This window comes from Equus caballus, chromosome 1, assembly GCF_041296265.1.
Source record: "Equus caballus isolate H_3958 breed thoroughbred chromosome 1, TB-T2T, whole genome shotgun sequence".
NCBI classification, from domain to species: Eukaryota; Metazoa; Chordata; class Mammalia; order Perissodactyla; family Equidae; genus Equus; species Equus caballus.
This window is the reverse complement of record NC_091684.1, coordinates 1,211,682-1,236,719: the sequence shown is the minus strand read 5'-3', so window position 1 is coordinate 1,236,719 and position 25,038 is coordinate 1,211,682. Positions and strand designations below refer to the sequence as shown.

General features: G+C 55.1%; 1 protein-coding gene and 1 long non-coding RNA gene across 14 annotated transcripts; one reads left to right on the top strand and one right to left on the bottom strand.

Moving 5' to 3' along the window:
- Window positions 1–7,901: 7,901 nt before the first annotated feature.
- Window positions 7,902–18,377, bottom strand: CALY (calcyon neuron specific vesicular protein). Of its 13 annotated transcripts, none has more exons than XM_023636411.2 (6): window positions 17,892–18,377; window positions 11,141–11,295; window positions 9,974–10,087; window positions 9,147–9,260; window positions 8,346–8,659; window positions 7,902–8,035 (listed from the first exon to the last, which is right to left on the bottom strand). In XM_023636411.2, exons 2-5 carry the CDS (start codon window positions 11,273–11,275, stop codon window positions 8,369–8,371), a joined length of 654 nt encoding a protein of 217 aa, XP_023492179.1. In that variant the 5' UTR covers window positions 11,276–11,295; window positions 17,892–18,377; the 3' UTR covers window positions 7,902–8,035; window positions 8,346–8,368. The 13 variants fall into 13 exon arrangements, with proteins under 13 accessions (XP_023492179.1, XP_070131483.1, XP_023492204.1 ...); XM_070275382.1 differs by having other exon boundaries at window positions 8,342–8,656; window positions 17,892–18,295; XM_023636436.2 differs by having other exon boundaries at window positions 8,346–8,656; window positions 17,892–18,255.
- Window positions 15,787–24,468, top strand: LOC138925341 (uncharacterized). Its single transcript, XR_011441363.1, has 3 exons — window positions 15,787–15,923; window positions 22,225–22,424; window positions 23,283–24,468. It is a non-coding gene; the product is annotated as an uncharacterized lncRNA (long non-coding RNA).
- The last annotated feature ends 570 nt before the right edge of the window (window positions 24,469–25,038 follow it).

Genomic DNA, 25,038 nt, shown 5'->3' with positions numbered 1-25,038 from the left:
GCCATTTCATGGGATGGTTGGTCTTCCGTGCAGCTGTGGGGAACCCAAGTCCCTTTCATCTTGTTCCCGGGACATGACACCAAGGAGGCTGTGTCTGCAGGACCCTCATCCGTCCCTCGGCCTGAAGCCCCGCCTCAGCCAGCCCCTTCTCCAGCTCCCCATGTGGCGTCTGGTTGCCCCCGATTCCTGCGCAGATTCCCCTCCTGGGGCTGGGCAGTGTCGGGCTGTGGGGGATGCTGGACCTCAAGGGGTGGTCTCCTCAGAGTGCAAGGTCTGGAGTGAGGGTCTCTGGGGCCCCCAAGCACCCGCCCAAGGGCTGTGTGACCCAGGCCTGTGGCTCCAGAATGCCGGGACCCCAGCCCAGCTCCCAGCAGCGTGGACACAGGGCTGCCCCAAGTCACACCACCTGCCCTGACCCCTCAGCCTCACAACCCGCACCAGCAGTCAGCATTTGGGGGTCTGGAGGGTCCCTGTCCTCAGGCTGCTGGAGTCCCTGCCCCCAGGAACACCTGCTACATCCAGGAGCAGCAGCCTGCAGAGGGGAGTGGGGAACAGAGGCCACTGTGTGCCCAACCTCAGCTGTCAGCCCCAGGCCAGCCCCCTATCCCTGACCCAGGAGAGCCCCCAAATGCACTGCCCTGGGCAGGTGAGGAAGGAAGGACCTTGGGAGCTCCACCTTCCTCCGACGTCCTGGGAAGCACCTCTGGTCCTGGGCTGGGTCTCAGCAGGCTGGGGCCTGTGGGCCCCAGGGAGGGGCTGAGGTTCTGACCAGCCCTGGGAGCCCCTCATGAGGCTAGGGGTCATAGATGCCACCAGGGCTCCCTAGGCCCCTCCACTGACCCCCCCTGGCTGGCCTCTGCCCTGTGGGTCAGGTGAGCCTCACCATGGACAGTGGGATGGGCCAGAGCTGCCCTCACTGCAGTCCCCCCGGGGGGTCAGAAGAAGGCTGTTCTGGACCTGCCCTGGATGGCCTGGGCGTGGGGTCTGAGGCCACGTGCAGAGTCGTCTCCTTATAGGTCCACCCTGCAGACCTGGGCGGGACTGTGGAGAGGCCGGCAGTTGAGCACCAGGCCCAGCCGGGAACAGAGCGTGAAGGTGGCCCCAGCTGCCTCGCTGAGAAGCCAGGGGCTCTCCAGATGCAGAAGTAGCTGAGGGCCATGTTGGCCAAGGAGACACCTGGAGCCACCTGCTGCTGTGAGAGGACCGGCACAGGGGACAGGGCGGTGAGCACCCTCATCAGGGTGCCCTCAGCAGACGACACTGAGGAGCTGATGGGCGTTGGCACTTCTGGCCGAGCCTTGCTGGCCTCAGGGGCCTTGGAAACCCTGCTGCTGGGTGAGCGGCAGAAACCCTTCACTGACCAAGGCGGAGGGTCCACCTGGGGACGCAGCCCAGCGGGTGCTGGAGGCTGGCTCTGCCGGGAGTCCATTCAAAACACACACAGGTCAGACTCTGCAGTTCAACGAGCCCCCGTTCAACCTCCAGGACAGCTGCCACCGCCTGCTGGCCCACCTACCACCCCTCCTGGGGAGGGTCTCCACCCCAGGAGAACATGAATCTGGATGCATGTGTGGAGGGACATCTGGGGAGGAGGGAGAGTGAGAGCTCGTGTGCATGTGTGTGTGCATGCATATATATGACTGTGCATGTGTGTGTGTGCGCACAAGAGTGCAGAGGGGATCCTGGGAGGGTCACCACATCCTCGGACGCCTGGGTGAAGAGTGTGTGTGTCCTGGCTCCTGCATCCCACTGTCTTCCTCAAGCTGCAACTCCTCGGAGTCACACCTTGGGCTCATGCCAAGGGTCACAGTGTGGGTCACCTTGGGAGGCGACACTGCCAGGTCACACAGGAACCTGAATTTCTAAGAGGCCCCAGGGTGCCATGGCCCAGACGCAGCGGGGAGCCGACCCTGGAGCTGAGTCCCCTCTCGCCGCCCCGCACAGCCCCGTGTCTGGTGTTAGAACCCCAGGCTCAGCTTTCTTCCCTGGGGCTCCTGATGGGTGCCTGGCAGGGAGAAGGTGCTCTGTGCTCCCGGAACCGATGTGGCTCAATTTCTGGGACGGTCCCATTGGCGAGGGGCTGTGATGACCAACTTGAGTAGGGGTCTTCCACCTGCTGAATGTGTCCCTGTGCCCACAGGCCTGGTCCTTAGTCAGGGAGTGTTTACCTGACGGGGGAGGGCACTTAACCTTGAAACCACTGTGAGGACCTGGGCTCCTGGGGCCGTGCTTGTGAGTTACTGTGAAGAGGGGGGAGGAGGTGGGGGAAGTCATGGCTGGAGGTTGTCCTGTGTGGCCACTGACAGGGTGTCTGTGGGCACGTGCATGTGTGTGCGCGTGAGTGTATGGCATGCACGTGTTTGCATGCGTGTACCCCTAGCCGAGTGCCCTGCTCTGTGTTAGCCTAGCATTTCTCACCATGGAAACCACGCCTAACCAAGCAAAATTCATGTTCTGCTCAAATTGCTCCAAATACCTCAGTCACATGGAAACGCATTTTCAGAGAACAAGTGTTGCAGCCAAGCTGGCTGTGCAGCTGACCGTAGGACCGATCAAGGCCTGGAATGAGGGAACTCATCAAGGATGGAGACGTTGCCGTCTGCCCAGTGAAAGCACGGCCCCAAAGGCCGCCGTTCCCCTTGTGTGATGCAGGCTGGTAGCTGAGGGTCCAGGGTCTGTTTTCCCGCTGAGACTGACATGGTGTTAGCGTCACCCCCCATGAGGGCAGAGCCTGAGATGGGACTGCCAGCGGGCCGAGTCGGGGGGCTGGCCTGGTGCTGGGTCCAGGGTGGCGCCCACCTTTGCAGACCATGCTGCACTCTTCCTACGATGACCCACCTCAAGGAACCCAGCGAGGGTTCCACCCCAGGGCATCCGCATTGTGAAATTTTTTGCAAGAGGCTTCTGTAAAATTTGGGTGGGAACAAAATTTAAAGGACGCCTGGAGGATGCGTGGGACCCTGGGTTACAAACCAGAGCCCAACTCTGACAAAGGGGCCAGGCCGACTGCAGGGTCCTGGCAGGGACCCCCAGAGCCGGAGGCTCACCCCACACCCTGACCCAGCTAGAACCCACAACCCCCCCGCTGTGAGTCAGTCCCAGAGGCGGTCACAGCACCAGCCAGCGCCTCTGCCCTCCTGAGGGCGCAGGCAGGTGAGGGAGGGCAGGGAGCCCTGCTCTTGCTGCCTCAGGGTAGGTTCAACCAGAAGCCACAGGAGCCCCCACACGAGCCCCGTAAACCCCTGCTGCTCACTGCTGGAAGCGTGTGAAGCTCTTATGAGGGTGTAGCGCACGTGACTTGTTTTAATTTGAAACGGCTTGAATTTCATCTCGATGACCGTGGGTTTTAGTGTTAGAATGTGAGAGGGTCTCAGTTTACGACGTTCCCGTGGTGTTGGATGTGAGTCATGCACAAACGCTCGGGGAGGTTTTGTCAGAGGGTCTGTGGGTCTGCGCCGTCCAAGGTTCCAGAGCTCAGGAGGGTCAGCTGTGTCAACGCGTGAATATAGCTTGAAATGCCAGGGAATCGAATTCATCAAGCTTGTCACATTTGTGAAATGTCTTAAAAAGTTTAGAGAGACTGAATATGTCAAATGTATAAGTTAGCAGAATGTTAAAGAATAAGTGAAGACATACACTAACACGGAAGTTACTAGATTTATTAGTAAGCTTTTAATTGAGCTTTAAAGCTTGAGAAAAGCTGGTTTTAAATTTATAATGATAAATTATAAAACTGCATAATTTTATAAATTAAAAAATTTTAACACAGCAATTCCACTTCTAGGAATTTGCCCTGAAGGTAAATCTCTAACAATGAAAAATACATATGCATAAATTATTCATTACAGCATTGTCTTTATTGCAAAAATATTGTGAACAGTTTAAACACCCATATGTGGGAGAGGGTTGAGTAAACAGGGTCCATCTGCCGAGGACTGCTACACAGCTGTGACGAGGAGTGAGGAAAATCCCTGTGCACCCATGTGCGTATGTTGTGTACGGATGTGGAATGGCCTCCAGCGAATGCTGTGAAGCGAATGTAGTGAAATTAAAAAGATATTGGGCCTTTGTCCCGGGTTCCTGTGCAGAGCTCCTAAAACCCTTGGGATTTCTTGAGGGACAGGTGTATTTTGTTTCTCATAACCACATCTGAGTTCATGCTAATAAGATGACTCAGGTGGAGCCCCTGGGTAGCTCCAGGGTGGGGGGCTGGTCTCCAGAAAGACCAGAGCATAGTCTGACCTCTGGGTGGGGAGGGGCTGCACACTGGGTTACAGAAACTCCTGAGGGAGGCGGTCTGGCGAACCAGCTCGTAGGTTGGTGAACACATCAGGAGCTGGGAGGATGGGGCCAGGAGAGGCCGTGGAGGCCCCCAGCCCCCACCCCCATACCTTGCCCTGCGGGTGGCCTGGGGCCCGGATCCTTGTGAGGGTGTCTGAGGTGGGGGCAGTCTCGTGGGACTGAGCCCTTAACCTGTGGGGTCTGCACCAACTCTGTGCAGTCGGTGTCAGGTAGGACTGAATTGTAGGACACCCAGCTGGTGTTGGAGAATTGGTTGTCGTTGGTGTGAAAAAACTCCCTTCGGGTGGAAAATGTAAAGCAGAAGAAATAAGAAAATGCACATACATCTGCTTATCTTTGCAAAAAGATACCCTGGAAGGCTGGCCTGGAAACCAATAAGATTGATTTCCTTCAGGGGTTGGGGGGGGAGGGGAACTGACCTCCCGGACACACCTGTATGATTTGCCTTTTGGCACAATGTGTTAATGTTTTACATACTAAAAAATGATAGACTAGAATCAACAGAAGTTGGGGGAGGACCCTAAGATGGAGTGCAAGCAATGATAAGTGACTCCATATATTTCAAAGGAATGAAGCAACCACGCTGACGTGAAGAGAGAGCCCACACCACTTGTGCACGTAGCATTTTGACTCTGTCTCCTCAGATCAAAGACAAGAAGAACTCCACACAAACACCGAACTCCAGTGTGTCGGCTGGTTCTCGTGGTGCGGGTCCCCAGTTCCAGGACGAATTTCAGAGTCTTCTAAGACTCAGCAAATAAATATGTCGAGGATAATAGGAACCAGGTTCCTCCCTGTTGGAGAAGGGAGGTATCCATATGGGAAGGGGGAAGACGAGAAGAAACCCTGCAGTTTGGGGTTGAAACTGGAAGCATCGCTGTGAACTCACGGCGGTTCATGTGCACTGTATACGCATACTCGGCGTGCACACGGCCTGTGGATCTAGTGTATGCATTTATGTGGATTGTGTCTACGTGTGTATGTATTTACTCATGCACACGCATACACACTCACAGAGAGGAGGTGTACCTGTATATATATCCCACCCCCAACCCCAATCCACTGGGAGGGCCTAGCCAGCAGCAGATCCCGGCAGGGCAAGATGAGCCTCGGAGCATCTTTGTGCTCAGAGAATGAGGCGGACATGTCAAAAGGACGACTCCCACCAGCCAAATATGGAACAAGGTGAACATAAAAATAAATAATGACAGTAACAGATTGTAACCCACTGAATAAAACAGGAATCCATGGGTCACACTGATAGAAATAAATGACTCAATAAATAAAGAGTGAGAAGGGAAAGCTTTTGTTACAATCTACTAATACAACATCGACTAGTAAGTGCAGGAGAAATGATGAATTTAGAAAATCACCACTTGGAAAAGACAGTATTATTGATTCGGACAAGAACCGCCAATGGACGCTGCAACTGGGTGGGGCGTTTGGTGAGGAATGAGATAGTCAGATAATCTCAAAGTATCTTCCCACAAAAAGGGAAGAATGGTAACTTTACAGGAAAAAAACCCTGTCAGAAGCCACCTTAGCCAAGCCATCCAAGTTAATGTCACCAGGAATGCACAAGCAGACCTCATGGGCCCCTCCTGTGACACTGAGGAGGACACAGCATCACTTCTGGGGACGTGGATCCTGACGCATCTCTCCAGCTGATTACGAAAACACATCGCGGGGGTCCAAGATGAGGCCAGGCTACACAAATCCTGGCCTGTGTGCTTCAAAACTGTCTTGGTCGTGACAAATAGGCTGAGCTGCCCCAGGCAGAAGGAGGGTCAAGAGAGAAGGCGACATGGGGCCCTGGGCCAGATTTTTCACTTTGCTCAAAAGGACGTTAGTGAGACATCTAGCCAAATATTAATAAGGTCTGAAGATTAGATAATAGTATTGTCTCAAAGTTAAATTCCTGATTTTGACCCCTGCATGGAAGTGATGTAAGAAAACACCCTTGATCTTGGGAATCCACGCTGAGGTATCTAAGGGGGACGAGGCACCTTCCTCTCAAGGGCTCAGAAAACACTTTATACCGAAGATGGCTGGAGAGATGATGTGCTCTGTAGACAGACAGATGGACAGATAATGATAGATAAGTAAACAGAGAAATAGATGATAGATATTGAGTGGTAAGTTGAGGGAGGGATGGATGGATGGACAGACAGGAGCCAAGTGATGAAGGGCAGTGTGCACAGCCAAGCCTTCCCTGACCCCTCCCCCACCCTCCCCCTCGACCCCCACCTTTGCTCCCACCCCCTTGTCCACCTCACCTCCAGTGTGCTCACAGCTTCCCTCGCACACCCATCTCACTCACTTCCTGGGCAAGACCTGCTATTCCAAAGCTGTCCAGACCCCCCATCTTGCCACCCAGGCCTGGAGGCTGGATGGTGTGGGTCCTACCCTGGGTCTGAGTACCAGCCCCATGTCCCCCAGCAGGTCTCTGGAAACCACTGGGCCCCACCACCCTCTGCAGGTCGTACTGGCTGACGCTGGCCCTGGAGGGGGCCCTGATGTCATGGAGACGCTTTGGGCTCTCGTCCAAGTCAGGGGGCTCTGCACTGGGGCCAGGGGGCCTCCCCAGGGACTCTGACCCATGTGTGGCAGGCACCTGCACTGTCGGGCACGGTCACCCTCCATGGAGCAGCACAGGAAACAGAGGCCTGTCCTGCCTGAAGCTGTGTCCCCTGGCCTCATGAGTTCTGTAGGCTCTGTCACCACCACCCTCAAAGCCAGCCCTTAGTGCCAAGGCCTGAGCTCCCCTCCCACTAGGCAGGGTGTCTGACTGGGATCAAAGCCATCGGAGGAGCACAGGTGCCGGGGTGGGGGTAGGCAGGTGAGGGCAGGGATGGCTCACCAGGTGGGAGCAGACATGGGGCCCGCCCAAATTGGAAGGAGAGGGGGAGAGGAAGGGGGAGGGGAGAGGGAAGGGGAGGAGGGGTGGGGTGGCCTGCGTTGCCTGAGGTGAGCCACCATGTGGGAGCTGCCCCAGGGGATGAGGAGACTCTGGGCAGCTCCGGGTGTCCATGGGCCCCCAGACCTGGGGAAACAGGAGGCAGGGTGCTCCTGGAGCGTGGGGCCTACGCTCCCTCCCCAGAGGCCCCAAGTGTCCCTCGGATCAACGCCTTCACTCCTTTCTTCACTCAATCACTCATGTCCGTGGGCACCGCTGCTGGGGGCAGGAGCCGTATGGGGTACCGCCTGGAGCCAGGACGGTCAGATACTCCAGTTGGACCCAGGAGGCAGGCCCAACCTGGGAGACGGGGTGGACACGCTGGGGTGGGGCTGGGCAGAGATCAGGGATGGACCCCAAGACCCGGGGGGCCCCTTGGGTGGGGATGAACGTATTCCAGCCAAGCAATGGACCAGACAAGACCCTGTGCGCGCGGGGCTCTGGCCCTCAGGCTGCCCTACACGGTGGCTCCGGACTCCCAGGGCCCACCCACTGTCCCTCTGCGGCCGCTGCTGCCTCCCCGGCTCCTTCATGGGTCCCTCTGGGCGGGGGGTGGAGGGGGGGGCGCCATGCGGGCGCTCACCCACGTGGGGGGCGGTGCAGGAAAAAGGCCGGCGGGACCAAGGATGCTCAGGACACTGGATACCCGTGGATGTGAATCTTTACTTAGAGAAAAGCGACAGAGCGAGGCTCACGAGGGGGACGTCAGCAGGGAGCCGAGAGCAGGGGCGCGGCCACAGCGGGGGCGGCGAGGCGGTATCGGGGGCCGGCGGGGCGCTGCGGAGACAGAGGCCGGGGTGAAAGCGGGCCAACACGCGACCCCCACCGCCCACCCGCGCGGGAAGACAGGGAGGCTGAGCCCGCCTTCCTCCCCTGCCCGTCACACGCTCCGTCCCCGTCCCCAGGCCCCGCCCCTTGTCCCCGCCCAAGCCCCTCAGGCGCTCAGACGCTGTCCGGGGGCGGCGCGGAGGGACCCCGCCCCCGAGTAAGGCTCTGGCCTGCAGGGCCGGCGCCCCCAGGACCGGGCAGGGAGAAGGGACCCCGGTTCGGAGGCATCGGCAGGGGCTGGGCCCGGGGACGCACCTACCCGGGCTTCGGGCGCGGATCCTGTCACTGGGGTGCCGGAGGCGGCGCGCTGCCCGCCGCCTTCTGCGCCGCCTCCTCTCCCGGCGCCGAGGGCTTCCCGGGGGGCTGAGTGGCTGCCGCCGCGCCCGCCTGGGTGGGCGCCTTGGGCGCCTCCTTGCTGGCGCGGTAGCTCCCCGCCCAGGCCGAGGGCGGCTCGGTGCCGTGCTTGCGGCTCAGTGGGTACGCCCCGATGGCCGCCAGGATGCTGCGGTGGCGCTCGGGGTCCATCTCGGTGTAGTACATCTCCAGGGTCAGCGGGGTGCAGATCTTGTGCTGCTGGAGGGGGACGGGTCAGGGCCGGGGCGGGGACGCGAGGAGGTGGGAGGGGCGCAGAGGTTGGGACGGGAAGGGGGCGCGCGGCGGGTGGAGGGGCCGGAGGAGCTCGGGCCGGAAGAGGCTGGGGCTGCCTCTGCGCTCAGATGTGCGAAAGGCGTGAGTTCTGAATGGAATGGCATCGGCCACGACGTGGGAGCCACGTTCGTGTGCCACACGCGGGGAGGGCGGTCACTTCTGGGGCTTCCTGTCCTTTCTGCTTTTGAACAGTTCAATAGTATTGTAGACAATGTCCCTAAATACGTTTATTCTCCAGAGATTTCAAGTCACCACAGGAGCGGGAAACATCCTGGTGGCCTCTGGAGGTGCCGCTGGATAGGGAAAGGAGGCGCGGCGCCCCCATTCTTCCACAGGGAGACCCCGTGGGACCCTCCCTGGCGCTCTGGCCGGAGGCCTTCCCCACCCGGTGCCCAGGCCTGTGCAGCCTTACCCGAAGCAGGAAGCCGTCGGGGCAGGTGAACTGGTCGTACCAGATGGCCTTGTACATGATCAGGACGCAGCCCAGGAGCGCCATGGCAAAGGCGATCATCCGCGCCGTGGGCAGCTGCGGGCCGAGGAAGGGAGAGGAGCACAGGGCGCAGTGAGGGGAGGCTGCCGCAGGGGCTGGGCGCCGAGCTGGGCCAAGGGGGAAGCTGGGGGCGGAGGCTGGGCAGCCCTCAGCTCCCAGGCTTCTGTCGGGGGCGCCCTTCCATCTCAGAAACCACGGGCAAAGGGACAGATTTTATGCTGAAAAATGAAAGGCTTCAGACATAGTACACTAAAAATGATAAAAGCCATCATTAGTGAAGTTAAGAGCTAAAAAAAAGATGGGAGCAAACATTTGCCAGAGATACTGCAGGAAAAGTACCTTTCCACAGTACCTAGAAAGCCCACGCATCACAAGACTGTGACCACGGGGAAGACTGCACACAACGTGAGGTCCTGCCCGGCCAGAGCAGCCATGGCTGGAACCCTCTGCACACCTCCCGCTCTCGCCCCACATCACAGGGGAGGAAGGCGGGGGGCACGGCCGGCGCTGAAGGCTGGCACCTGGCCTGGGGCTGGCCGGCCCCAAGTCCCTGGAGCCACCCAGACCCCTCCCTGGGCCTCTGGATGGGTGACTCCCTGTCCAGGTCTCCTGGGAGCAGGAGCCTGGGCCAGGGTCCCGCCCGTGGCCCCGAGCCTGGGTGCCCACGGCCTGCGCCACCTGTCCCCCTACTCTGCCCTGACTCCCCGAGGGGCGGATGGAGGTGGCCCGGGACCGGGAGAGTCCGTTACCCTGCGCCCCTCCTCCGGGTGGCTGCAGGTCAGCTTCTGGGCCTCCAGGTCGGGGAACTTCTTCGGCTGGTCCGGGGAGGACAGCTGGTATTCGGTCTGCGTCTTGATGACCACCTGAGGAAAGAGATGAGCCGGGAGGACCCTGGGCTGGGAGGGCTGGGAGGGGAGGGGCCAGGGGTCAGCTGCCCTGCAGTGGTGTGGGTGCTGACCATGTGCCAGGACTGTCTAGTGGCCGGGCTCCAACTGCTACAAGCTGAGGGTGAGGGAATGTGGACGCTGAGATTCTGCTGAGCCCATGGCAGCCCTGGGGCCTGGCCAGGCAATGGATGGAGTCCCTCAGTCTCATGGCTGCCTTCAACTCTTGAGGGTGCCAGCTCTCCCTGCCAGGAGCTTACCCTTCAGTGGCTCCATAGCTGCCCTGACTTCTCCTCTGATCCCAGAGTCTTGAGGCCCTACCACAGGGGGCATAGGCAGGTGCAGTCCTGTGCTCTGTGCTCCTGATGGGCAAGGGCTGAGCCTTCCCAAAAATGGAGTCAATTCTTCCCCTGAGAATCGGGTCCAGAACTGTAGTACATGCAGCGGAGCCTACCCAGATCCTCTGCCAACAGGAGCGGCACAACTGGCAGTGCCTGGGAGGCACCCTGGCCCCACGGTTGGTCCCCAGCGAGTGGCTGACTCACGTGGGACAGGTGGCCACCCCTCCCCTCCACGGGGACAATGCTTGGTGCTCTTCACACTCCAGAGCTCCCGGGGGGTCAGCAGGGCTGGAGCTGAGCTCTGCTCTCACAGGCTCCTGCTGAAAGCTCCCTGTCCATCGATCACCTGCCCCAGGGCCCCTCAGGCCCTGACCCAAGACGGCGACCCCGCCGGGAGGGTGGGCAGTTTTGCTTGCTGGGTCCCTGCTGGGCAGCTCCATGGGCTGGGTGCTGTCTGCAAGACAGCATGTGAATTGTCAAGGTTGCCAGTTCACCCTGGTTTACAGATGAGGAGGGAGCTGCCCAGGGCACGGGGATTGCTTGCGGCTGACTGGGCCTCCGGCTGGCCCAGTCCTTCCTCCACCTGCCCTCCTGCACCTTGGAGGAGGCCACGTCCGAGTAACCCTCCCCCCACCCCTCTGTTCCCAGGGCAGGCAGAGAAGGGCCCCTCATGCTGGCCCAGGCTCCTCACCTGGTCAGGGAATGGTGGCTGGAGCTGGCTGACGTCCAGGGGGCTGATCAGGGGGACGCTGTCCGTGGTAGCCCCATCCTGGTCCCCGGGGTCTTTGCCCGGCTTCCCGGAGAAGCTGCAGCCCAGCTTCACCATGGTGGATGCGGGTCCTCGTCCTGTCCAGAGGCAGACACAGGGTCACTGCCCACTGGCCACCCAGCAGACGTCCATGCCGGCTGGCTCTGGAGTGAGAGGGTCCTGGGGTGGACCCGATGCTCATCACCCAGAGCCAGGATAGGCCATGGGTGACCAGGCCAACCTTCCCAGGGCAGACTAGGTGAGTCCAGTCACAGGTTTCTAGTCCCTTCCTGCTCCTGGGCTCCCTCTTGGCCCCACAGCCACACAGGGGATGGCGCCTCTGACCAGTGACGACCGAGACACACAACTCTGGCAGAATTTTCCACCGGTTGACCTGCTCTAGACGATGTTACAAGGGCAACTGGTCCAGTCAACAGGAAATGATCCCAGATAGAGGGCTGGAGAGTAGGGTGGCCAGATTTAGCAGATGGAAATAGAGGACACTCAGTTAACTCTGAATCAGAGAAGCAACGAATACTTTTTTTTTAGTATAAGTACGCACCATGTAATATGCAGTATAGGACATACTTAAACTAAAAATTCATTCATTGTCCATCTGAAATTCATCTGGGTTTTACGTGGAAACCCCAGTGGAGACGCAGGACATCACAGAGCTACAGAAAGAGGCTGTCGGTGAATGGATCCAAACAGAACAGCAGGAATGGTGTACACGGGGCTAGACCGTCCGGAGAGCTGGATGCCCGACCAGAGCCAGAGCTGGGAGGACATGGAGGGGGAGGACACGGAGGATGTGGAGGGGCCCCAAGGCCTGGAGGAGGACGAGATTTCCCCCAACACCTGGAAGGTGAAGGCGATTTCACCTCTAGACTGACTGCTAAGGGAAAAGGAATGCAGCAAATGACTTCCAAACGCAAGAAGGAGGAAACCAAACATCCTCACTTGAGCCAAAGAAGAAAGAAAAGTCCTGTGTCAGGAGCACAACGACTCTTCCGGCAAAGGGCTCCAGGCCCAGGCGCCATCACCACCGACTTCCACTGATGATGGCCAAGGAGGAAATAATGCAAATTCCACACAAAACTCTTCTGACAAAAGAATAAGGGGGCATGCCCTGGCTCATGAGGCCAACACAACCTTGATCTCAAACCTGGCATGGACACTGTGAGAGGGGACGGTGCAGGCCACCCCACCCTCAAGCATCCAGGCAAAGGCCCCAAATGCAGCACAAGCAGGTGGAATCCAGCAAGACACAAAGAAGTTACATGGTACGACGGGCAGGTTGGGCGTATTCTGGAAATGAAGCTTAGTTTACCATCTGAAAAACAATCAGTATTTTCACCATGTGAACAGAATAAAGGAGAAAAAGCACCGATCAATTTCAACAGCAGCTCAAAAGGTACTTAATAAGATTCAACATTTGTTTACTATTCAAAAAAATCTATTAGCATGCTAAGAGCAGAAAGAAATTCTGTAATCTGATAAAAGGTATCCACAAAAATCCCTACAGCAAAACTTACTGAGCATGAACAGTGAAAGTAAGATCAGGAAGAGGACAAAGAGGCCCTTTACGGTCAGGTCCATAAGTCACGGTGCGAGAGGTCCCAGCCACGCTGCAGGGCAGGAAAAAGAAATGAGAGCCACAGGGCCTGGAGAGGGAGGGTAATATTCTCCTTACTCACAGAGAAAACACCTTTTGTGTATGGAAAATCCAAAAGAATCTACAGATGAGTTCCGCAACTTGAAAAGTGAGTTCAGCAAGGTTGATGGGTTTATGGTATCAGAAATCAATTATATTTCTATTAGTGACAAAAAATTAGAAAATAATTTTTTGAAAGATTCCATTTAAACAGTATCAAGTGCTCAAGAATAGTTCCAACGAGAGGAGAAGGACCTCCACGTGAAAAACCTCAGTTAAAACCTTACAGACCGAGACCAAAGACCTAAACTCCTTAATGGGGACCTAAACTTCCCCTAGATGGGGAAGGATACGGCCATGGATTTTGGAAGGTTCCATGTTTAAAATAGCACTTCCTCCTAAAATATATCTGTAGAATCAATAAATCCCAATCAAAATTCTAACAGGATTTTTTCGTGTGAACTTGACCAGCACTGTAAGTTCTATGGAAGGTGGGGAGACACGAACACACGTGACATCTTGAGAAAGAACAAAGCTGTCCAGCTTGTTACACAGCAGCAGAAACTAAGTCACGTGGTATTGATGTGTGGTAGACAAAGACCCACGTGAAACACCCTACACACATGGACCACGGGTTTATGACAGAGATGATGCTGCAAAGTTGGGGATGGCCAGCTTTCAATAAACAGATGTCCACATGGGAAACAGTGAACCCGATCCCTGCCTTACACCACACGGAGAAACTCCTCCAGGCAGATAATCCTAAATTAGAAAAGCATCTTGAAGATAATATGGGGGAGTATTTTCCTGGTGTCAGGGAGGGAAAGAGCTCCTCAATATAACAAATAAATACTAACCATAAAAGGAAATATTGATAAAAGGACTACATTAAAATTAAGAAATTCTACTCATCAAAACACAGCCTTCAAAGAATGGAAACAGAAACCCAGACACGGAGAAGACATTTGCAATCCATAAATGACAGGGGGCTTGTTGCGGGTCCGACAAGAAGACATGCCCAAGTCCTAACCCCCAGGAGCTGTGAACGAGACCTTATTTGGAAACAGGGGCTTTGCAGCTGGCATCAGGTTAAGATGGGGCTGTACTGGATTAGGGTGGGCACTAATCCAAAGACTGGTGTGCTCATAAGAAGGGGGAAATTTGGGCACAGACACACACAGGCAGGAGGCCGTGTGAAGATGGAGGAAGAGACTGGAGTGAGGTAGCCACAAGCCAAGGGACACCTGGAGCCACCAGAAGCTGGAAGAAGCAAGCAGAGCCTCCCCACAGAGCCTCGAAGGGAGCGTGGTCCTTCCGACATCCTGATTTGTGACTTCAGGCCTCCAGAGCTGTGAGAGAAGACATGCCTGTGGTTTAAGCCCCCAGTCGTGGTGATTTGGTACAGCAGCCCAAGGAAGCCAGCATATGGCAGATATCTAAAACGCACAAAGAACATCTCAAGTTGGTAAAGAAAAAGACAGATAACCCAAAAGAAGAATGGACAGACAGGATTTCAGATGGCCACGGATACTGACAAGGTGCTCACCCTCATTAGGAACCTTCCTCCTTGAGGAAGACAAATTAGAACCAGCATGAGGACACTCTTTGAAGCCCACCAGAACCAGGACAGCACAGGGAGCAAAGACGCCACGTGGGAGGGCAACTTGCTCTGTCTACTGACAGCAAGCCTGGGACCAGCCCCGCTCCTGTGGACACCCAGTGGAAAGGTGGGCGTGCACGAGCGTGTGCAGCAGCACTGCTCCCGCAGAAGTGCACACCACGACGTCATCCAGCATCGAACAAGTAAACGGCATTCCTACACCTGAGTCCGCTGGAGCGACGGAGGTGAGCCAACTCCAGCTATAAACAGGAACATCCCTGAATCTCACAAAAACAGCATTGGTGGAAAGAAGCAAGGCATGAAGGAAGGTTCCAGAACAGGCAAACACCAGCCGCGGCGTTTAGGAACCAGTCGCCCTGTTAGGGGCGTGCGCTCCGTGGGTCCAGGCCAAGGGGAGACTGGGTGGCCCTGCCCTGGGAGGAGGGGAACAGCTTCAGGGCGGGGATGGGGTTTTAGTCTTCACCGGGATGGCCGATGTCTGGAGATTCTTATGACAAATCATTAGGCTGTATGTTTGTTTTATGTTCTCTTCTGAATATTCATTATATTTCAAAACAAAAATAGATTAAAAACAAAACCAACACCCAAAGGACAGCAGGCTGGCAGCAGAGGCACAGCCGCCCCACGCCCTCCCCCAGGACGACCTGATGTTCTGCTGAGCACAGCCGGGTTGCGGCTGGGCAGTGGGGCTGTCTCCCACCACTTCCTTGTGGGGTGAAGAGTAAAGCCCCAAGGCTTGTGCTTCTGCCCTGGCCTCTGAATGTGGCCGCTCCGCACCACTGCCTGCAACCTGCCCCCCTCAGCAAAGACTGCTGTGCTCCTGAACCCCCAAACTCCTCTCCTAGAGTGACCTCACCATGCCCAAGCACCTCCCACTGTAAGGGCCCGCTGGCAGGGACCACTCTCACCCGGCGGCCAGGCCCGCTTCCGGCTCCAGGTGTGGGTGGGCCGGTGGGGATGCAGAGCGGGAGCCCTGCCCAGCGGCCAAGAAATGCACAGGAGAGAGAGTGGAAGGCGCTGAGCAGGCAAGCCAGGGCTGTGTAGGGCGCGTGGGATGGGGTGGAGCTGGCCACTGTGCGGCAGGCAGCAAGCAGCCGCCCGCTGCTCCCTGGAGGAGGGTCCTCTTGGGGCCTGAGCTGAGCCCTTCCTTGGATGTGCGCACCTGACCCGGGCCCTTACAGACCAGCAAAGCACCCCCCACTCCCACCCCTCAGGCTGAGGCTCTTCCTGAGGTGGGCCAGGCCCGGGCGGCCTGGGCTCAGCCTGGAGAAGATGCGCGGGCATCTCGGCGCCTGCCCCAGGCGGGCGGGCAATCGGGCAGTCATTCTTCACGCCGCCTTGCAGACGAAGCCCGCGCTCGGTGAGGCGGAGACAGACGGGCAGCCATCAGAACACCAATGTAAAAAGGTCGGGGGTCCAGTGCGGGAAGACAGGAGAGCTCGACAGCGCAGGTGAGGGGCGGGGGGGGGGGGGGGGGGCGCGGCAAGTACCCCGGCTTGAGGGGAGCTTGCCGGGGGTGGGAGGGGTGTGCCATCCGGGGGGAGGGGGCTGGAGCGGACCCGCACCACTCACAAACCCAGACTGTGGCTTACAGACGAGAGCGCGGAGGGGCGGGGGTGGGTGCAGAGCCGTCAGTCTCAGGCTGGTGGTTTCGCCCGCTGGAGGGCCAAGGGCCGGGGTCTCCCCCCACCCTTCCACAGGAGGCCCCTCCCGATAAGTAGCTCCACCTCTGGGGTCCCCTTTGAGCCAAACGTAAGCTCCAAGTCCTCTGACACGACGTGACGTCCGTGTGACATCATCGCGGGTTTCCATGGCAACGGAGATGGGCCGGAGATGACACGTTTCCACGAAGAAAAGGAGCCTTTTGGGGCCCTCTGGATCCTCTGCGTCTGGCTCCAGGCAGAATGCTGGGGGAGGTGCTGGACAGCATGTGGGACCCCTCCCCCAGAACATTCCTGTCCCTCGCTGAGTCATGCGGACCCCCTGGGGAGGCTGGCTAGGCTCGTTCACTCAACAGAAACAGAGCTCGTGGAATGGGGGGAGGAGGCGGGGGTCGTTCCCACTCCTCCCACTGGTCCCCCTCCCTCCACCCTGCGCTGTAATTGTGTCCTCTCCAGCGGGTCACCCACTCCCCAGGACCCGTTCAACTGCTGGGGTCGGGAGGCGGTGCAAGTCTCCTCTCCGAGGCTTGGGGAGGGGACACAGGATGAGCAGCGAGGCTGTGCGGATGGATGGATTGGGGGGAGGGGACGCAGGATGAGCGGCGACACTGTGCGGATGGCTGGATGGCTGGACGGATGGCTGGATGGATTGCGGATGGGGGGCTGGACCCTTAGCTGAAAGCCCACGGAAGCTCGGCTGCAGGTCACATCACAGACTCGCTTTCACACACACCCCCAACCTGGGATGCTGCGTCACGCGGAGAGGTGCGGGCACAAGCGTCCTGCGCGCGTCTGGCGTGCGTGTGACTGTGGAGCCCAGGGGCCCGCGCACTTTGCAGAAACCCAGCATAGCCCCCGCCCCACACCCCCCGCCGCAGCCCCCACCCAGGTGCGCTCCCGCCCTCGCCCTGCAGGCTCGTCTTGGGTTTGGCTGCTGCTTGAAAGGCAGGTATACTGCGGGCGTCACCAGCCCAGCCCGGAGAGGCCCAGGGATGGGGCCCAGTGGGGGCAGGTGCAGAGCTGCACCCCGCTTCGGCGTCCCGCGTACCAGCCACCTGTGGCCCCGCGTCTACAGCCTGCAGCAGGTGGTTCTAGAGAAATGCCCTCTCCTAGCCTCCCGGCCACCTCTCGCCTGCCACGCAACCGCCCCCACCAGGGCCACCACGCGCTCCCGGTGCCGGCAGCGCGTCCCGGTGCTTTGGTCCGTCCGACGCCCCTTCTGCCTCCCCTCTTCTCCCCTCACCCCCCCTGCACCCCCTCTCCACCTCGGGACTCAAGGCTCCCACTGGTTCTCTTGGATCTGCAGGGGTGGAGCCGGTTCACGGGGAGGGGGCTGCAGTCAGAGAGGGGGGTGATGTCCAGCAGTCCCACCCCCACCCGACCTGCCGCGCTCTGCCGAGGACCCAGGATCCGGGCAGCACGTCGGGTCTCTGCAGGGCTGGGCACCCACTGCCCTTCTGGAACGTCCAGGCGGCGACTGGCCCCATGGAACCCCCCGATCGTCCCGGAGGCCTGGGGACAGTAACCCCTCTCCGCTTAGCAGAGACCCCAAGGGAGGACCCCGGCTCGGTCTGGCCGCCATCGGGTCAGCCGCAGTGCCCCCCTACATTCCCCTACCCCTGCACACGCACCTGCACACGCACCGGCACACTCTCCTGCGCACCCGCGCACACGCACCGGCACACTCTGCGGCACACCCGCGCACACACTCGGCCCCCTCGCCCCCGCTCCACAAGCAGAAATGTGGAAATGGCTCACAGGCGGCTCCGGCAGCTGCAGCAGGACGCGGTGGCAGGGCGAGGATGCGGAGGAAGGATGCGGTTCCAGACGCTTCGCAGTCGCGGGGGCGGGGCGGGGGAGGGGCCGGCCGAGACCGAGGCTGCTGTTGCCAGGAGACGCGGGCCGGGGGAGGGGAGCGCTGCGGCTGCCGCCGCCCCCACTGCGCCCCTCCAGCCGTGCCCTGGGCGCCGCGGCCTCCTGCGCACCTCACACGCGCACCGCACACACACCACACATACGCATACAGCTCACACACTTCACACGCACACCGCACACGCACACCTCACACACACCACACATACGCATACAGCTCACACACTTCACACACACCTCACATACGCATACAGCTCACACACCTCACATGCACACAGCTCACACACTTCACACACACCCCTCACACGCACGCCTCACACACACACCTCACACACACCACACATACGTGTACAGCTCACACACTTCACACACACACACCTCACACACACACCTCATACACATGCCTCACACATACGCCTCACACACAAGCCTCACACATATGCATATAGCTCACACACTTCACACGCACACCTCACACACACACTTCATGCACACCTCACGCACACCTCACGCACACCTCACACACACCACACATACACATACAGCTCACACACCTCACACACACCTCCCACATACACACCGCACATACTCATACACCTCACACGCACACTGCACACACACTGCACATACGCCTATACCTCACACACAACCACACATACGCATACAGCTCACACACTTCACACACACACACCTCACACACATGCCTCACATACACACGGCACATGTACACCTCACACAATCTCACACACACCTCACATATGCATACACCTCACACAAACACCTCACACACACATACCTCATATATGCGTACACCTTACACACACACCTCACACACACCCTGCACATATGCATACACCTCACAGACACACCTCACACACACCTCACATACACACACTGCACATATGCATACACCTGACAGATACACCTGACACACCTCACATATGCACGCACCTCACACATACACCTCACACACACTTCGCACACACACCTCACACATACACACCTCACATATGCATACACCTCACACACACCCTACATATGCATACACCTGACACACATACCTCACACACACCTCACATATGCACACACAGCACACACACATACCTCACACAGACACACCCTTGTCACACACATACACCTCACACACACACCCCTCACTCACCTATACCTTGTCACACACACCTCTCACATATGCATACATCTCATACATATACCTCTCACACACACCTCATATACACATACCCCTCACACACACATGCACACTTCACACACACACCTCGCACACACACACCTCGTATATGCATACGCTTCACATATACACATATGCTTCTCACAGGCACACCTCACACACCTCACAGACACACCCCTCACACACATTGTGCACACCTCACACACACTCACCACCTCATTGTGGGGATGGTGGGGGCAGACAGCCTGGCCAGCTGAGCGCTGGCTACTCTTTGGCCTGGGGATGTCCAGGCTCTGGGACACGACCTTGGTTGCCTGCCCAGACTTTCCATCTCGCCGCGTTTGGGCGGCTGGGTTCATGCACAGCTTGTTTGGCCCCCTCCCACCCAGGGGAGGGCCTCCTCCAGGCTCAGTGTGTAATGCTCCTGGGGCAAGCCTGTCATTCTTGGTCCTGTGCACAGTGCCTGCACAGTGCCCAGCACAGAGAAGGTGCTCAGCAGGCATTTGCTGAGTGAGTGAGTGCCGTGGTGGACGTGACCTTCCAGGCTCAGCCTGGCTGGGGTCAGGGTTCCATATCTTGGTCTCTCAGCTGGTGGAGAACAGCAATGACAGCAGCATGTGTCAGGGGTTCATCCCTTTTTGCTGTTGAATAGTGTCCCACGGCGTGCGTATGCCCTGTTTTATCCATTCACCCACTGACGGGCATCTGGACTGTTTCCAGTTTTGTGTGTTGTTGACAAGGTTGCTACGAACGCTCTTGTACAGGTCTTTGTGTGGACACAGCTTGCATTTCTCTTGGATAGGTACCTAGGAGTGGAATTGCTAGGTTGGATGGTAGATTACATTTAACTTTTTAAGAAAATGCTAAACTTTTTTCCAAAGTGGCTGCATCATTTTACCTTCCCAGCAGCAATGTGTGTGAGCGCTCAGTTTCTTGACATCCTCATCAACACTTGTTGTTGTCTCTCTTTTTTATCGTGGCCGTCTGTGCTAGTCTGCTAGGGCCGCCATGACAGACCACCACAGGCTTAAACAACAGGGATGTGTCTCTTCACAGTTCTGAAGCCTAGAAGCCTGACGTCAGGCGTCAGCAGCATTGGTCTCCTCTGAGGCCTCTCTCCTTGGCATGTGGACGGCCGTCTTCTCCCTGTGTCTTCACATGGTCGTGCCTCTGTGTGTGTCTGTGTCCTAATCTCCTATTCTTATAAAGACACTAGTCAGAATTGATTAGGGCGCACCCATGTGACCTCATTTTAACTTATTTATCTCTTTAAAGATCTTATCTCCAAATGCAGTCACATTCTGAGGTACGGGGGTTAGGACACCAACATAGGAGTTCTGGGGGGAACAGTTCTGCCCACCATCTGGCCTGGTGGATGTGTAGTGATATCTCACTGTGGTTTGACTCTGCATCCCTAATAGCTAATGATGCTAACTAAGCATCTCTTGGTGGGTTTATTAGCCACTTGTATATCTTTGGTGAAATGTCTGTTCAAAGGTTCTGAACATTTTTCAGTTGAGTTCTTGTCTTGTTATTGAGTTGTAAGAACTCTTTGTATGTTCTGGACACAAGTCCCTTATAAGATATATGATTTGCAAAAGTCTCTTCCAGTCTGTGACTTATCCTTTCACTCTCTTGATGGTGTGTTTTGAAGTGCAAAAGTTTGTAATTTTGATGAAGTCCAATGTATCCAAAAAATTTTGTTATCTATCATGCTTTTTTTTTTCCTTCCTGCCCTCCCCCGACAAGTACATGGTTGTATATAGTTGCATGTTCTTCTGGTTCTTCTGTGTAAGCCACCACCACAGCATGGCTACTGACAGATGAGTGGTGTGGATCTGTGCTTGGTAACCAAACCTGGGCTGCTGAAGAGGAGCGTGCCGAACTTAACCGCTAGGCCATCAGAGCTGGTTCTTATGTATCATGCTTTTGGTGTTGCATTTAAGAACTCTTTGCCTAACCCAGGGCTGTGAAAATTTTCTCATTTTTTTCTTCCAGAGGTTTTATAATTTTAACTTTTATGTTTAAGTCTATGATGCATTTTTTTTTTAAGATTGGCACCTGAGCTAACAACTGTTGCCAGTCTTCCTTTTTTTTTCTTTCTGCTTTTTCTCCCCAAATCCCCCCAGTGCATAGTTGTATATTTTAGTTGTGAGTCCTTCTAGTTGTGGCATGTGGGATGCCACCTCAGCGTGGCCTGGCAAGTGCCATGTCCGTGCCCAGGATCCAAACCAGTGAAACCCTGGGCCGCCACAGCAGAGTGTGCAAACTTAACCACTCTGCCACGGGGCCGGCCCCCTATGATGCATTTTGAGTTAACTTTCATGTACCATATAAGTTATAGGTCTAAGTCCTTTTTTTTACATATGGTATCCAACTGTTTCAGCACCTTTTGTTGAAAACACTAACGTTTCCATATTGAATTGTCTTGACATCTTTGCCAAAAATCAGTTATCCGTATATGTGTGGGTTTATTCCTGGCTCTTAATTCCATTTCACTGATCTATGTCTCAATCATTGTGCCTACGGCATATCCTTTTTCACTGTGGTTTTATAGCAAGTTTCGAAATGGGGTAGTGTATGTCTTCCAATTTTGCTCTTCTTTTAGAAAATTGTTTTGGCTTTTCTGAGTTCTTTTCATTTCTTATAAATTTTAGGATCAGCTTCTCGAGTTCCACAAAGAATCCTGATAGGAATTTGGTAGGAATTGCATTGAATCTACAGGTCAATTTTGGGAGAATTACTATCTTAACAAAATTGAGTCTTACAATCCATGAACGTGGAATAGTTCTCCATTTATTTAGGTCTTCTGTAATTTTTCTCAGCATGTCTTGTGCTTCTTTTGTTAAATTTGTCCCTAGGTATTTTATTATTTTCAATGCTATTATGTATGAAATTTTTTTCTGAGTTTCATTTCAAATTGTTCATTGTTAGTATATAGAAACAACTGATTTTTGTATGTTGATCTTATATCCTGAGATCTTGTTCAACTCCTTTATTATCTCTGGTAATTTCTTTTTGGTTCCTTAGAACTTTCCAAGAACGGGATCATGTCACCTGCAAATAAAGACAGCTTTACTTTTCCATTCCAACTCAAGCATCGTTTTCTTTATTTCTTGCCTTGTTGCCCTGGCTGGACTCTCCAGTATGATGTTGAATAGCAGTGGTGAGAGGAGATGCCCCTTTCAGCCCCAGCCTCAAGGAGAGAACGCTCAGTCTTTCAACATCAGGTACGATGTTTGCTGCAGGTTTTGGTTCATGCCTTTTCACCAAGTTTATGAAGTTCCCTTCCATTCCTAGTTTGTTGAACGTTTTTTATCATAAATATTGAATTTCGTCAGATTCTTTTTCCATGTCAATTAAAATGGTTGTCAATACAATAATCAATAATCATTCTATAATAAAGAGAAGAAGAGAGTTCTATTTGAGCCAAACTGAGGACTGTAGCCCAGGAGTGGCAGACTTCCAAGGGAAAAATGTGCTCCTTAAAATTTTTAGCACAGTTATATACCATTTCAAAACAAAGATACATACATCAAGGATGACAGGGGTCCATTCCTTCAAGGGTTCAAGGAGCTGTTTGTTACGGATTAACGTGTGCACAACGGGTCAACATGCCCCTGGCATTGTGGGAAGGGAGACGTTTTCAAAGAGCACTGGCACTGTGAGAAGGGAGGCGTCGATTCTCCTCTTCGAGGAGCACATTCTTTCCTTTAGGGCAACGGCTGAAGCAGATGTACCATGTATGTCTGTATGTCTGACAGGCTGTAAGTCAGGCATCTTAGTTTCAAATAAAATTCAGGTCAAATCAAGTGCAAACCAGGATGGCTTCCCCATACACCTCAATATGTAAGAATTTCCTAATATCGTGGTCATGTGTCTTTGTCCTTCTTTCCATCAGTATAGCATAGTATATTAATTCATTTTTTGAATATTAAACCAACTCTGCATTCCTGGGATAAATTCCTCCTTATGTGTTGCTGGATTTAGGTACTATTTTGTTGAGGATTTTCGTGTCAGTGCTTGTGAGGAATACTAGTCTGTGGTTTTCTCTTCCTCTCAATGGTTTTGTCTGCCTCTGGAATCAGGGTGACACTGGCCTCGTGGCAGGAGTGTTCTCGCCCCCCCTCGCTCTTGTTGTGAAGACTGATGTCACTGCTCACACATTTCCTGCCGGCCTCCGGCGCTCCCCAGAAGAAGTCAGCTGTTGACCGCGTTGCTGGTGCTCTGCGCAGCAGACTAGATCTTCTCTTGATACTTTCAGGATTTTCTCTTTATTGTTGGGTTTCAACAGTTTAACTATGATATGTCTTTGTTTTATCCTACTTGGGGCTCACTGAGCTTATTGGATCTGGAAACAAATGCTACAGATTTGGAATGGTTTTAGCCATTATTTATGGGAATATTTTTTTCTGTCCCTTTCTTTCGTCTCCTTCTAGGATTGTGCATGTATGTGTGGTGGGTGTATGTGTGTGTTTGTGGTTTGCGTGTGTGCGGTGTGTGTATTTGAATGTATGAGGCTTGTGTGTATAGAGTGTGTGGTGTGTGTATGTGGTTTGTGTGTGTGGTGTGGACACACGTGTGTATCTAGTTTGTGTGAGGGGTGTGTGTATGTAAGTGTGTATGTGTCTGTATGTGGCTTGTGTGTGTGGTGTGTGTGGTACGTCTATGTGTGTGTGTGCTTGACACGTGTTATCTCACAGGTCTCAGAGATGCTATTCAATTTTGTTCTCTTTTTTCTCTTTTCTTTAGATTGGACAATTTCCATTGATCTTCCTTTGAGTGCTGATCTAATGTAAAGATAGTACACACTTACACACGTCTTCCAGTAAGCCCGCTAGTGAATTTTTAAATTTTAGTTACTGTTTTTTTCAGTTCCTGAATTTCCATGTGATTCTTTTAAAAATTCTGTTTATTAAGATTACTTAGTTAAGTCATTTCCTCACACTTACCTTTAATTCTTTACACATGGTTTCCATTAATTTTTGTCTACTAAGTCCAACACTTGGGTCCACTCAGAGAGAGTTTCTATTACCTGCTTCTCTCTGAATGTTGATCACACTTTTCCTGTTTCTTTGCCTGTCTTATAATTTGGGGTTGAAAACACTTTTTAATTGGCCGTCAATTATGACAGATGTGCCACCTAACGCAAGCTGTTAATCGCAGGGGAGCAGGCTCGGGGTGAGGGTATGTGGGAACTCTGTACTTTCTGCTTAGTTTCTCTCTAAACCTAAAATTGCTCAAAAAATAAAGACTGTCAATTAAAAAAACAAAGCTAGATGTCTTAGACTGTATATGGTACGGTCTGATTCTGACATTTTTCCCCTGAGAGTGGTGGTGGTTTGTTTGTTCGGCAATTTCCCTGGACTGACTCTGTGGACCCTTGTGGTGTGGGGACCTGATCTCTGCCCAGTCTTCCTTCTCCTGCTCCTTGCTGTCAGCCTGGCTTCCCAGGGGTCACCAGCGTCTGCACAGGTCAAGGCTGTGCTCGCCTCAGGCAGCTTGGGGATCCCACCCTCTGCCAGCCCTGTGCGGCTGGGGAGCCCACTCTCCGCAGTTGGGGACCCTGTCGATGTCAGGGCAGTTTCTGAGGCCGCCCAGGCTTTCACTTCCGTGGGGCCCTCTCCCATCTCCTCTGCAGGTGTGCCCAGGCTTGTGGTGACCCAGGTGTGGAGCTGGCCCGTGCCCCCTCTTGCAGTCAGCCAAGGGCACCAAGGAAGCCAAAGCCCCGCCCCCTGCCCCCTCACCCTGACTGACCCATTCCCAGTCAGGGCTGGGGGCCACCAGGGCTCCAAACCCTCCTTCCGGAGCCACTGGTCTTCCTGCTGCCTGCCCTGTGGAGCT